The sequence below is a fragment of the Malaclemys terrapin genome, chromosome 2 (assembly GCF_027887155.1).
Source record: "Malaclemys terrapin pileata isolate rMalTer1 chromosome 2, rMalTer1.hap1, whole genome shotgun sequence".
Classification (NCBI taxonomy): Eukaryota; Metazoa; Chordata; order Testudines; family Emydidae; genus Malaclemys; species Malaclemys terrapin.
In genome coordinates this window covers 172,596,099-172,611,634 of record NC_071506.1, presented here as the reverse complement: position 1 = coordinate 172,611,634, position 15,536 = coordinate 172,596,099, and the positions used below count along the sequence as shown (strand labels likewise).

Genomic DNA, 15,536 nt, shown 5'->3' with positions numbered 1-15,536 from the left:
AGAACTTTCACATGTGCAAATCCACTGTCCTGGAACTGTGTGCTGGCTCACCTTACCACTGCGATGCAAGGACTCCAGAATGAGAGCTGACCTCACTGTGGAAAAGCGAATGGCGATCGCTGTGTGGAAGCCGTCAAATCCAGACTGCTACCGGTCAGTTGCGAATCAGTTTGGAGTTGGAAAGTTCCCCATGGAAAGTCCAGTGATGCAAGTGTGCGGGGCTATTAATCATCTCCTGCTACGAAGGACTATGACTCTTGACAATGTGCAGGAAATTGTTGATGGCTTTGAGGCAATGGGATTCCCTAACTGTGGCGAGGCGATAGATGGAACACATATCCCAATTTTGAACACAGGACGTCTTGCGACAGAGTACATTAACCGAAAGGGCTACTTCTCCATGGTCTTGCAGGAGCTGGTGAATCACCAGGGCCTTTTCACTGACATCAGTGCAGGGTGGTCAGGGAAGGTACATGATGTGCACATTTTTAGGAACACTGGACTGTATAGAAAGCTGCACACTGGGACTGTCTTTCCAGACCAGAAGATTCCAATACGGGATGTGGAAATGACCCTAGTGATCCTGGGAGACCCTGCCAATCCCTGGCTCCCATGGCTCATGAAGCCTTACACCGGGAACCTAGACAGCAGGAAGGAGTGCTTCAACAACAGGCTCGGCAGGTGCTGAATGACTGCTGAATGTGCCTTTGGCTGTTTAAAAGATTGCTGGTGCTGCCTTTTTGGAAGGTTAGACCTCAGTGAGGAAAATATTCCAATGGGCACTGTGACCTGCTGTACTCTGCATATTTGTGAAGCAAAGGAGGAAAAGTTTCCCCGGGGTGGAGTGCTGAAGTAGATCAGTTAGCTGCTGATTTTGAGCAGCCCGATACCAGGGCAATTAGAGGGGCATAGCAGGGGGCTATTCGAAATAAGGAAGCTTTGAAGGAGCATTTTGACACTGATTCCCAGTAACGTGTCTTTAACTGACCCCTATAGGGCTTGCTTCCTGAGCAGTAATTGTACTGAGCAAATATTTCTGCCTATAGCCGCTGTGTTTGATGTTAGCACCAACTAATGTGTGTATGACACAAATAAAGACTCATTTTACTTCAAAGATTAAAGTTTAATAACAGGACAAAACACAAAAAATTTGTCAAACAGGGGACATGGTAATGAGGAACAGTCTCTTGGTTATGGCTCATCTCCAGCTTTCATTGTGGAGTGCACAGGATACTGCTAGGAACCAGGAAAATGTACTCCTGGGGGGATTCTGCGCCACTGCGCATATTGCATGTGCTGTGCATATTTTTTTTATTTTTTTTGTGTGCAGAAAATAGCTTCTGCTGAACAGTTGCTGCAGTTCCGCCTTTTGCCCACCAGAGGGCACTGTGGCGCTAGAGCACAGCAGCACACCTGGCCGGCCCCAGTTACAACAGTGAAGAGAAAGAGCCTGCCTTCTTCACAGCGCCTGTTGGGCCAGATCAGGAGACAGGGGATATAGGGAGACAGAGAGCTTGGGACTGCTTGGGGGCAGAGGGGAGGATCAGACAGGGACTTATAAGGGCTAGTGGGGAAGGACTGACTGTGGCAAGGGCTGAATGGGAGTGGAGGTGCAGGGCCACGGGGCAGAGGGTGAGGGCATATGGGTTGAGTGGGGTCACAGAGACAGATGGGGACAGGGGGTGCAAGGACACATGGGGAAACAAGGACACATGGGAACAGGGGCAGATGTGCTTGGCTGAGTGAGGGAAGCTAGAGGTCAGCCAGTGTCTGCATGGGGGATGCTCCCTAACAATCCCTTCCCTCCCTCTCCCCCCCCCCAAAAAAAACCCTGTTCCATACTTTTCCCACCAATACCCAACAACCCTTCAAGTTCATACCCAGGCTCCTCCCCAGCAATTACTTCCCTCTCTCTCAGCTGCTCCGTTAGTCCTGACTCCCCCAAGCCTTTGCACTGCTTCTGAGGGGTGCGGGAAATATGGTTCTATATTGTAGTTTAAATGAATTATTACTCAGAGTTCTGTATTAATATGCCTAGTAAGGAATCTATTTGTCAAAAAACATTTCCTGAATCTTTTTGTTGTCTTTATTGTTACAGACATACTTGCTGACAGGTACTTTGAAATGAATTACAAAACTAATTGAAACTGGTGTGATTATATTGCATTATTTTGACAAATAAAATATGCAGAATTTTAAAATACTATGTGCAGAATTATTATTTTTTTGGCGCAGAATTCCCCCAGGAGTAAACATGTAAGGAATGTGGTGTGGGAGTTTGGGGAGGGCAGGGAATGGAGTTCTGTATTGGCTGAAGGGGGAGTTGTGCACAGATGTGCTCAAACTGCAGTGCAATGAGGGACTTGAGCATCTCTGTCTGGCCCTCCAGTAGCTTTATCATATGCTCCTGCCACTATGTCCCTTCCAGGCTATCCTGCCTGAGTCTTTCATTAATTGACTCCCTCCACCCTCTTGTTTCGCTATGTGATACGTCTGTTGACTACAGCACTTCACAAAAAATATCCTTACTCCTCCTGGTTTGCCTCTTTATCTGTATGGCCCTACCAAATTCACAGCCATGAAAAACACATCACAGACTGTGAAATCTGACCTCCCTCCATGAAATCTGGTCTTCTGTGCTTTTACCCTATACTATACAGATTTCATGGGGGAGACCAGGGTTTCTCAAATTGGGGGTCCTGACCCAAAAGGGAGTTGCAGGGGTGGCCCAGAAGTTTATTTAAGGGGGGTCTCAGTATTCCCACCCTTACTTCTGCACTGCTTTCAGAGCTGGGCGGCTGGAGCGTGGTGGCTGCTGACTGAGGGCCCAGCTCTGCATGGAGCAGCGAAAAGTAGGGGTGGCAATACCATACCATGCCATCCTTAATTCTGCTCTGCTGTTGGAGGCAGCTCTGCATTCAGAGCTGGGCTCTTGGCTAGCAGCTGCCACTCTCCAGCTGCCCAGCTCTAAAGGCAGCACCGCTGCCAGCAGCAGTACAGATGTAACCCCCCCCCTACAATAACCTTGCAACCCCCACAACTCCTTTTTGGATCAGGACTCCTACAATTACAACACCATGAAATATCAGATTTAAATAGCTGATATCATGAAATTCACGATTTTTAAAATCCTATGACCATGAAATTGACCAAAATGGACTGTGAATTTGGTAGGCCCTACTTATCTGACAGAGGCACTCCACTGGTGCGGAGGAGTGGGTCCTCAAGGGCACATCTGCAGAAGCCAAAGAAACAATGAAAGAGACAGTATTGTGAGTTCACTTACAGCCATGAATCATAAAAGTTACATATGCTTATTTCTCACTGTCCCTTTGCTAGCACACAGTTCGGCAAGAGTCCAAAAAATGGTGAGGTCAGCTGAGGGGTGGAGGGTAGTGGGTTTTGGAGCGGGAGTGGGCAAGAAGGGACAAAGGGTCTGGGTGATTTGTGAAGAGGGTCACTATACACGCTTAGGGAGGGTATTCTGAATATTGGCACCTTTTGCCACAGGCAGGGGTAATTGAACCTGATATCTCACTCCTGAGGGTAACCCAGGATGCAAAGGGTGCATCTCCTGCATGTGTGCGGCTTCAGACCGGGTTCATATGCTGCTCACCCGTGTGCCACTCTAGTCCCTGCTGAAATAATTTCCAGTTCGCAGCAACAAGGCAACTCTGCCAAGGAACCTTCGTCAGAGGATTGCAGAATACCTATAGGAAAGTTTTCTAGAGATCTCTATGGAGAATTCGCAGGACATCCTGGTGTACATTACCAAACTTTTCCGCCAGGCCCCCCACTGCACAGCTGCATAGGCTCATTTGTTAATTTCTGTTCCTTATGCCTCCCACATAAAGTACATGAGAGCTCAATCTCCTCTCACCATGCAGTATCAAACCACAATGCGTGCTTACCAGAGCTTGCCTCCCCTTCTTCAGGCATGCCAGAGCTGGAGTGCTGGGACTGTCTAGACCCCTCTGGAGTGGAAAAGAGGTCCTGACTCGCCACGCCACCAGATGACACTGTGGTGTATTCCACATCCTTCTCCAACTCAGGTTCTTTGTCTATCACTTCGTCCCTGGGGTTGACCTGACTGGTCGCTGCCTCCAGTTCCCCAAAGTATTCATGGGGCTCGTGGTGGTGGAGGTGTGGTCGCCACTGAGGATAGCATGCAGCTCCTTCTAAAAGTAGTATGTCTTCAGCACTACACCAGAACAATGGTTGGCCTCCCTGGCCTTCTGGTATGCCTGCCTCAGCTTCTTGATCTTAGCACAGCACTGCTGCATGTCCCTCTTGTGCAGCTCACTAGCAATCTGCCTGTAGGTATCAAAGTTCCTACAGCTGGCACGAAGCTGCAACTGCACAGCTTCCTCTTTCCACAGACCCAGCAGGGCCAACAGCTCTAGTGTGCTCCACTCGGGAGTGTGTCTACTGAGGAAAGCTGGCATGGTCAGCTGCGAAGATGCTGTGTGAACTGTCCATGCCAAGAAAACAGGAAGAGGAATTTCAAAAATTCCCAGGCCTTTAAATGTGGGAGGGGCACATACCTGTGTACCTTCAGGGCAGCAGAGTTCAAACTGCTGACCAGAGCGGTCATGATGGGCATTGTGAGACACCTCCTGGAGGTCAGTTAGGATGACATAAGCAAGCACAGTGAGTACGCTGACACTGCGCTGATCTAACTTTGTCACAAAAAGCTCTATGCCTCTCGTTGAAGTGGTTTTATTTTGTCGGAGTAGCAGGAGAGTTAAACCAGGATTGTAGTGTGTATACCTCCACTGTTTTGTCAATGAAAGCTGACTTTTGTTGACAAAACTGTGTAGTGCAGACAAGGCCTTTATTCAGGATTGCACATTGTTGTTAGAAATAACATGAGATTCTGGCCAAAGGCAGCACCTCAACAAAGAGAACCCTCACCCCTCAAAAACAAATGCTGCACTTGGGCTGAGGTAGGAATGGGTGTTATGGTGATTCATTGGCACCCCAAATCATTCCTAGGCATTTTAAGAAACTTCTGTACAATGGAATCTTCATTCACTAACAACATGCAACCACATCTGATGCAAAATATGGCAGTAGTTTAAGGCATGAATAAGTGGAGGAATGTCTAGCATTGGTGCTATAGATCACATAATATAACATTGCCAAACAAAACAGAATTTGATGCATTTTTTTTAAGGTGGGCGAGCCATAAAAATGGTCTGATTTTATACTAAGCTCCTCAGGGTAGGGACCATTTCATATAAATCAGTGGTTCTCAAAATGTGGGTTGCAACTCCATTTTGATGGGGTCGCCAGGGCAGAAAGCCCAACTGGGAGCTCTGACGACTGCAGGGGGCTGAAGTCCGGAGCCAGATGCTCCGAGCAGGGCTGAAGCCCAGCCCAGTGTGGGGACTAAAGGTAGAGGGTTGCAGTATTTTCTAGTGCAACGTGTGTGTGTGTGTGTGTGTCACTTGACAATGGGGTCCCCAATCGGGGCATCTAGGTGCTACCACAATATATTAAAAAAATAATTATAGAAAGTCCTGCAATTGTGAAGTTAGGTTGTCTTCATTTTATACTGACCTGGGGTTGGGGGAAGACATGTGTTACTATTTCATAGGTAGGTTTCAGAGTAGCAGCCGTGTTAGTCTGTATCCGCAAAAAGAAGAACAGGAGTACTTGTGGCACCTTAGAGACTAACAAATTTATTAGAGCATAAGCTTTCGTGGACTACAGCCCACTTCTTCGGATGTTACTGTTTCTATATGCATCCGAAGAAGTGGGCTGTAGTCCACGAAAGCTTATGGTCTAATAAATTTGTTAGTCTCTAAGGTGCCACAAGTACTCCTGTTCTTATTTCATAGGTAAAAATTCAACAATATGACTATATGAAAGATTTTGGCCTGCACCTTGTGTATTTTCATTTGTAGCTGCAAACAAGCGTATTAAGATGGATAAAGAATTTCAAGGCCACTGGAGAATTTTATGTCTGATGGTCCCCGAAGCCTGGGATTTTGGAATTTTGCAGCTAATGGTGGAATTTACAGGTGAAAAGATTTTAAGCAGCTATGTTTTAATTAGCACAGATGTAACTAGCTACTGAACTCTCTTACTCTCAAACAGCAATTATTATGAAGAGCAATGGAATTTTAAGAAAACAAAGAGTATTTATGAGAAAGCCTTACAAAGTATTGTTTAAATGAATGTGAAAGTTACAAAAATTATTCAGATTGCTACAAAACATTCTACACATCAGCATTTTTAAAATTTACATTTCTGATATTGCTAATGGACTCCCTATTACTTTCTGTGCAGAGAAAAATGCCAAACTAACTATTGCAGGAACAGTAGAGGAGGCATAATGCCAACAAAACAAGATTTCACTACAAAAACTAAAGATACAAAGAACTATCTGGATAGATGAGGTTTTTGTTTAGTCTTCTAGGTTGATCTCAGTACAAGGATTTGCTTTTAGACTCCAATCCAATCATCTTTTAGTTCTTTACCAAAAAATCTTTCTATTAAGCAGGACTCACTGTAATTTGTTAGTGTAAAGACTTCAGTATCAGTCACACAGCCGATACATGTAAAAACTTACCCAAATGCAGAAAGGAAGACACAATCATCGTGCAAAATATTTGCTACTCTTTCAAAAGTTTTATAGTTGTTGGCGTCCTTTTGCTCGAAATATCCAATGATATTTCTTTTACTGCGCTGTAAAACAAAGTATGTACTTAGGACTTTTTTTTTTTTTTAAATTTCACTCACCAAAGGCTATTATTATTATTCCCCAAAAAACATGTTAAACCCAGAAATACTTTTCATTTATCCCACAATCAGAGACATGGGCAACAGCTGTTGTCCATCTGTCTCCAAATGAGGTGTGACCATACAAAAATGCAGGTTTTAAAAATCTAGACTAGAAATGTTACTAAATACTCTTTCAGTGAAGGAATGTAAAATGCTTCTTTTCTTGTTTTCAAATTGACACATAAATGAAAAAAATTCCAGTGAGGTAGATAAAATTTTAACAAAATCCATGCAATTAAAAAAAGTAAAAGTTAATTCCAATAATTTGAAATACTAGAAATAATCATCTGTTTTTCACTGCGAATATGAAAGCCAATAAAATAATTCTTTTGAATGGTAAAAATCAAGAAATATATACATACTCCAAATTAAACACATGATTCACGTTGTCTCAAAATACAAAACGCTAAAATCCACATATTTCATAGAACACCAATCAAGAGACTTACGTCAAGAGACTTAATTTCTTCCAAGTCATTAACTTCTCGAATAGGATTGCTTTTCTGTTGCCTGATATAATCTGCTATTGCTGTCACCGACCTCTGACCCCTATACTCTCTCTTCATCATCATCCCATTCCGGAACAGTTTTAGGGTTGGATATTTGCTTATCCTGTATCTTTGAGCTATGTCCGCTAATAAAGAAATTAACAGAAAAAAATAATGCTATAGATATGGAAATGTACTGTTTATTAATCCTTATGCACACGCACAAACACTAACAAAGACAGGGGTGTTGGACGAACAGTCCTGCTTCCCCCATCTTAAACAAGAGCAAAATGAAAAGCACTGCAGAAAAGAGAAATGGAGAGTAGCTATGGTATTTATATTCAAGAAATGCAATTTCTTGCATATGTTGATGATCATACGAAATCATAATGACCAAAATCTGGCATAATTCTAAAACTAGATTCAATCAGTCACTTACACTTATTTAGCACCCTTCATGTGAACATCGTGGAGGGCTTTTTAAAAGAAAATTGAATTAATATTAAAACAGGGCATAACAAACAATAATAAACAAATAAAATTTAAAAACTTGCCAAGTAACGGAGTCTAATCCCTGTGAGAAGCAAGTTCAATAAGATGTAAACAAGATCAAGACCTAAATAATGCAATGACTAAAGCTTCCTCATAGCTAGAGCCAAGGATATACACTAACCCAATACACACTAAAATGTCATGTTTTCATAAATCTTCATACAATGGTATTAGAAAGTACATAGTGCGGTGGGCACCACATGGAGATGGTATTAATTTGTGTACTTGTAGAAGGTTACAGCATTTGAAGCTATATACAAATACATTTAGAAAATAAATAAAAAATTTTCTATCTGCCAAGTATGACAAAAATATGCTGCAACAGTCTCATCACTTATTTACTTACTATTAAATGACAAAAATCTTTAACTCAGAGTTAAGGTTGTCCAGCGATAGCTTGCGCCCTTCTACAACGTCAGGTTCCGCAAAACTCAAACTTCTGAAAACCAGGAAATACATAACCATAACTCTTTCCCACGGAGCTGGCAACGGCCACCGGGAATTACCTGCATGTACTCCAGCTGCATTCACTGAGTAAGATGCAGTTGTATTGAATGGTGGAGGAATAAGTTGAAGTAGCTTGAAAGAGCTGCAATTGTGATATGAGGAGATCTGGATCTGAGTCCCCCCTCCCATGTATGTTATCAAAGCAGAGAGATACATGTGTATCTGGAGGTTCCGGTCTGCAACAATTCAATACAAAATTGTGTAGGTTGCGTTAGTAGCACAGCACTAGGGTCTGCTTACCATGGGTACTACCAGTAGCGAGGGGAGATAGGAGAGCAATCTGTGGATTTAATGATAGGCAGGAGGAAGTATAGGTATACACGGTATCCTGTGTGCAAGTGTGAAAGGGTTGTAAAAGGACATGAAATGGCTGCTAAATTTTACAGATGTGCTATTTTGTTGGGGGAGTATGCTCAGTGCTTGAGCGTAGGGCTAGTATAGGTAGCACTAGTCCATTAGAGAGAAAAGGCAGAGTGGGAATGTGTGTGTTATGGGCGTGTTGTGTATCACTCAAAAAGGGCAGAGAATTAAGGTTATGTGGCTGTTTACCTTATCTCTGTCTTTCCTGGTTTTCAGAAGTTTGAGTTTTGCTGAACTCAACATTCTGGAATGGCACAAGTTACCACCAGGTAACCTTAACTCTGAGTTAAAGCTTTTTGCCATTTAATGTCCTAGTTTTTTAAACAGAAAGAGAAATGTTTATTGGTAAGAGTTACTGGTCATTTGGACAGTTGTAGTTCTCATCTAGGTTTACAATCAAAATGCTACTGTAACTAGGTAATAATCAAAAGACATAGCTTTTATATAATGCTTTTCCTCAGAAGATCTTAAAGAATTTTACATTAGGCCCATTTTACAGATGGAAAATTGAGGTGATGTATCTTAACTGTTTTTTTTCCTGGATTTCAAATGTTTACATTTGTGTTACCTTCATTCCCTCAATCCCAGACCCCAGCTCACATGAAGGGGGAAGGAGAGGGGCTCAGAAACCCTAAGAGAAACAGAGTCTCCCGGATCCCAAACCACACACAGAAGAGGAGAATTCAGGGCTGACAGGTGCCCCTCCTCAACTTCCTGTGCTATCCCTCAGTTCACCAACTCCTCCTGTTTCTTCCCTCCCCCTAATATCTACCCACACCCCTTTACCAGAGCCCCCTAGCCCCTCTTCCTTCTTCTACTACCTTTTCCCATTTTTCCCCCTCTGCATAATACCTTCATCCCTCACTGCAGATCCAAACCGTTTGTCACAGATGTGGCAATTACCTGAAATATCCTTGAAAAAAATAAAACGTATATAACTAAGCATCTTTGGAGTCCATTGTATTAAATATAAAGGTTATGTATTATTGCAGTCCAGGGTTGTATGCAACTTCTCTAGAGGGGAGATGGGATGTTAACCCTGGGAAATCTCATTAACTTTAAAGGACTATACCAAATTGGCCAGACAAGAATGGACTTTTGGGGCAAACAGTATCAAGTGTTTGCCTTGTCAATCACTAGCGGGAATTGAATACAAATTTCCCACCTCTGGTTATGCAAAAAAACTCAGCCTTTTGAAGCTACACCCTGAGGAAAGGACCACTGTCTGCTGATTACCTGTTCCCAGAACCTGAAGATCAAAGGCCCAAGCTGTGTAAAGGAAAGACTGAACTATTCATGGTTGTGCATGTTCTGAACTACGGCTGACAAACTTGTAACCACAGAAAAATCCCATTGTGGGGTCTGAAGGACTGACTTTTACCAGAGCCGTTACTGGAGTTGTGGGGGGGAGGGGGGGAGAAGAGATCTCTCGTAAGATTATTAGCAGGTGTGTAGGATATTTTATTGTTTTGAATACGTTTTCTCGGTAATGCTTTCATCTCAAAATAAATGTACCTGCTTAGGAAGAGCCGTGTGGTAACTTATCTGCTATCATTTTCTGCTGTTCATAGCCTTTGAAGAGAAAGCAAAGTGCAGACATTGGCTTATTTAGATAGTCTGGCTAGGGATAGCATAGTATAGGCCATGAAGCCCTAGGGGAAAAAACCCTTCAGGAGAGAGAGAGATGCAAGTCTTTGCCCAGGAAAGGTGATAGCTGAGGAGCGGGAAACTAGATAGGGTGTCCTCAAGGGGCTACAGCGGGGGGAATACAGGTTCAGTTGCCCTGAACTGTGATACCCCTCGTCACTCAGTACCACTTAGTCTTGCACCCCTAATCACCCATCCTCTTCCAATAAGCAGTCACATCTGTAATTAATTTTCTTTTAAAAAATAGTTTCAGCACCTTCTGAATATTCTGCTGTACTCAGATTAAGTTTCTTAAACACACACACACACACACACACACACACACACACACACACACACACACACACACACACCACCATGTCACAACTTGATAGAAGCAAATTTTTCCCAAAATGTTTACAGTTTCTTCTCAGATTTCTGCCCAGGGTGGGTTTCAAACTCCAAAGTTGCTAGAATCTATGAATGTCATGAAATGCTGTTTTTTTCCCCTGGGTGCTCTATCAGCTGAAAGAATACCTGATGGAGATAAATACAGCCTGAAGCAATGGCTCTGTGACAGTGTGAACAGCTCTATTCATGTCAGTGGTGTTCCCCAGTTCTCTCCCCAGTGGTGGAGAGTTTTTGATATCTGTCAAGTATACCCCTTCTCAGTTCCAATCCTCACCCTAGTCTCGGAAGTGTGCATGCTCAAAGCATGTCTTTTCTAAGCTCCCCAACCAGAGGGGCAGGGCTTCCGCAGATTCTGGATCACATGAGAATGTAGGGAGTGGGGCTCAGGCACCTCCAAAAAGGCAACCCCCCCCCAACCAGCCTCACATGAGGAGGGGCAAGGATACAGAGTGGGCTCAGACACCCCAGGGTTCAGTGAGCAGTGATCCTCAGATCTGCTTTTACGCTCATAAAGAGTCTTTTCATTCTATCCAAGTTGGTATCCAGTTCGACTATACCATCTGTAAAATCTATATCTTGCAGCTTATCACTTGCCCAACCAATACCAGTGGCCTTGACAACAGCTGTCACTCTTATCACAAAATCTATAACACCACAAAAAAGAAGTGGGGATGGGACACAACCTTGCATTATTTTAAACCATTTTGTGTTTCCATCCTCTGTCCTGATGCAGAATGCAGGCTAATCATAAAAGCTTTTATCAAATTAACAATCTTTGCTAGAATTTCATAGTGTCCCACAATCTTCCAGAAGGCTTCTCTGACGCCACTATCAAATGCTTTCATAAAATCAACCAAGTTAAAAACAGTCTTCTGCTACAGAGGGTCCTGTGGCACCTTTAAGACTAACAGAAGTATTGGGAGCATAAGCTTTCGTGGGTAAGAACCTCACTTCTTCAGATGCAAGTAATGGAAATTTCTAGAGGTAGGTATAAATCAGTATGGAGATAACGAGGTTAGCTCAATCAGGGAGGGTGAGGTGCTCTGCTAGCAGTTGAGGTGTGAACACCAAGGGAGGAGAAACTGCTTCTGTAGTTGGATAGCCATTCACAGTCTTTGTTTAATCCTGATCGGATGGTGTCAAATTTGCAAATGAACTGGAGCTCAGCAGTTTCTCTTTGGAGTCTGGTCCTGAAGTTTTTTTGCTGTAAGATGGCTACCTTTACATCTGCTATTGTGTGGCCAGGGAGGTTGAAGTGTTCTCCTACAGGTTTTTGTATATTGCCATTCCTGATATCGGACTTGTGTCCATTTATCCTCTTGCGTAGTGACTGTCCAGTTTGGCCAATGTACATAGCAGAGGGGCATTGCTGGCACATATATGCCATCATATGCTGGAGAATAGCCATTGGAATCACCAACACTTAAGAGTGCCTTCCAATAGTGCATTAAGTGATGATAAACATCTAATGTGTGTGGTTTGTTCTCTGCCTTCCTTTCCCCAAGGGGATAACTGTGTATATAGTCTTTTATTTTGGCACTGTTTCGTGTTTTCTTTTTAAATGTACATGTTGCTGTGTGTTTAAGTTACAGAAGGCATGACTGAAGAAATGCACATTGCACTTGGAGCAAAAGGAGGGGAGGTTTGTGACTGTCCTTATTTCCTGCTGTCCTTCGTTTTTGTGGGAGTTCATTCCAAAACCTTGGATCAACCCTGAGCGTGAAGAAGCCTCATCCCTGAAGAGATATGTGGAACTAGTGATTCTCACTATGCCTCAGTCTTCCTTTCACAAGGAACAGAACCCTGGTATGCCTTAGGGCGATCTTCTGTAGAGTTAGAGGTTGGAAAACACTGAACAGTTAACAATTGAACTATTATTTATTTCTTGGCTCCCGAACAGTTTGATACCACCTATTACATTGAGAATGCCATATCCTCTTAAAATTGTAATTATAGCTATTTGAATCTTCACTAATGTGTACACATGTAACCAAATTTACTTTCTGCCAAACTTGGAAAGTTTGTGCAGACTCATATGTAATGCATAATCTCAATGGAAGCAAGTTATGTTAGGAACATTTGTTTTGTCTTTTTAGATAAGTCTAATGAGGTAGTTTATTAATGCTTGATAACATGTGGCTTTCTAGCCTGATTTAGTTTTTAACTAGATATGTAACTAGTAAGACATTAAAATTCATTATGAATTACACATTTAAAGTACAGTTTGGAGTGGAATGGAGGGAAAGGGGGTTTAATAATGGGGGTAGAGACTGGGAGGTAAGCAAAGAAGAGGGAAGATGAGAAAAGAAAGCAAGTAAGAGAGAAAAGGGAATGGTATGAAACATGGAAAGTAGCAGATGAAAGCAATAAAGAAGGTAGCTAAATGTACATTAGATTCATGCCAGCAGGTCTCTACTGATATTATGGTCAGCCCATACCTTCACTAGAAATAGTCAACTCTGAAATATGAGAATTAATGACATTTACCTCTGGATATACTTTATCACGGGATCTATTTTTATGTGGAAAGTGAGCCATCTCTTAGTGGAGTAATAAGAATAAGTAGAAGACAAGTTACAGCAGGAGTTTTATACTGAAAACAGTGAACCAGTAGTTTTGAAGCAGAAGCATTTTAATGCAATTATAAACAGGAATAAAAAGTGACTAACAAGTATTAAAAGGTATGAAAGTGATTAAGTCAACGGAAATACATTTTTCTACTGATAAGAGGTTTAAAATTAAAAAATTTGGAAACTGAATAAATAAGGAACACGCATACGAAGAACGTAGTATAAATGAATTCAAGAGATAACTAGATTTGTTTCTGAGAAAAAAAGGATTAAGATACAGACAAACACACACAGATATATTGAGCCAGACAGCACTTTCCTGTTCCTAAAACAAGCTGTTTATTGTAAACTCTTTGTATGGGGACAATGACTTCACGTGTGTTTGTACACTGCCTTGCTCATTGGACCCTGATCTTGATTGGGGCCTCTGCGCATTCTCATGACTAACTAATAATCAACAAAAAAACACCAGTTTCCACTAGCAAGGACTTCTGTGGAGAGCATTTTGGATGGTAAAGGAGAATTTGGAGAAACCAAGTTACCAGCATAAGCACCAACTCCGTGGGTGCTCCGGGGCTCAAGCACCCATGGAAAAAATATAATGGGTGCTGAGAACCCACCAGCCACAGCTGTTTGATGGCTGGAGGAGGTGGTTGGGGAGAAAGGAGGATTCAGGGGAGGGGGCAGAGCAGGGATGGGAAGAGGCGGAGCAAGAGCGTGTCCTAGGGGGGCAGAGTGGGGGTGGGGCCTTAGGACAGAGCAGGGATGGAGCACCCTGAGGGAAAAATAAAAGTCAGCACCTATTGTTACCAGGTAAAATGTTGTAAAGCTTTTAATGTATTCTTATGTCATTCTTGAAGAGGACTTTAAAAATCAAGGTGTTACTACCAAGATTTATTAAAGTGCTAAAAAGGCACCTTATCCATAGCTCTAGGCACCCTTAACAAAAAACTTAAATTACCCCCTAATTGCAATGCAGTAACCTACCACAACTCTGCCTGCCCTTCAAACAGCTCCTCCCCACACTACCTATATTCAAATGTCGGGGGTGGGAAGAGAGCCTTGCAATATGCAAGATCGCTCAATGCAACATTCACATCACAGGAGAGATCAGAGGAAGCAGCTAGCTCATTTTAGCTAGTGACATGATGATAAACATACATAAAATAGCTAAGATAACTACCCAGCCTAGGATTTGAAGAAACTCTCCAGCCTTCATTGCCAAAGGGGTCATCACAATCCTCATAAAAATAACTAAAACAGGGCCAATTTCATAACCTAGAGAGATGTACGCTTATCCAATCTCTTGAGGCCATGCACAGTACTAGATTTTTCTAGCAAATACAAATAGAAAAACCATGCTTCCAAATATCAGTGTTTTTTAGTCATATGTACTCACATTTATACCTGTCACAACCTCTCCTTTTAAATACAAGGACAACAGAAAGGAAAAACCACTTCCCAACCAAACTGGAATGTAACAATTTTAGGATGAAGAGAGGGCATCTCTGTGATTACCACCACATTTCAGATTAATTAAGTAAGGGTGAAGTCAAGACTGAGCTGAGGTATGACCTAACCAACTTCTGTAATAGAACATTCTACACCCATGAACACAATAGGCTTTGGCATTAAACTGATCTGAAACTCCCTGAAGAGTTTTAAAGAGAGCCAATAGCACATTCACGGTCAGACAAAATAGAACATACCCAATTCTTCATCCTATTAGGCTTCTTAAACATATTACCATAGGAAGAGAACCAGAGCTAAGTCATTCACAATACTGTCCTGCAGAAAACTATGGAAATGCATTGACTATTAGATATTATATTATAAACTATTCCCCTTTGCACTAAATCATGACTGACTTACTCTAAATTCCTAATCATGACAGATTTAATTCTCTCTTCTTCTCTAGCCACGAACATCTATTCTTCAAATGTTAATACTGTACTTTACCACACTAAACATATCTAAACATGTAATCTCCTTTCCAAGCTGCAAGAGAGTTTAGGACAAAAGAAACAACAAGTGAAAGACCAATTTTTTCTTGGGAAAGAAGTTAGAGCTGGCTTCAGAAACACCTTTTCTGCAAAAACTGTGAAGGTAAATCACTTGATGGAAAAAGGCCAAATTTGGTAATGTTAAAACTGACATGATGGCCATCAATGGTATTTTCATCTTCTGTATAGACAACTGAAACTCCCTCATAGATTTCCATCACAACTTCAAC

At 42.2% G+C, this 15,536-nt stretch overlaps 1 protein-coding gene across 1 annotated transcript in view; it reads right to left on the bottom strand.

Moving 5' to 3' along the window:
• ERP44 (endoplasmic reticulum protein 44) overlaps nucleotides 1–15,536 on the bottom strand; it is a 118,839-nt gene that overhangs the window by 35,328 nt on the left and 67,975 nt on the right. Inside the window, exons 5-6 of the mRNA XM_054018855.1 lie at nucleotides 7,239–7,423; nucleotides 6,578–6,693 (exon numbers count right to left, since the gene is read on the bottom strand). Coding sequence (XP_053874830.1) covers nucleotides 6,578–6,693; nucleotides 7,239–7,423 — 301 coding nt within the window. The remainder of the gene's footprint in view (nucleotides 1–6,577; nucleotides 6,694–7,238; nucleotides 7,424–15,536) is intronic.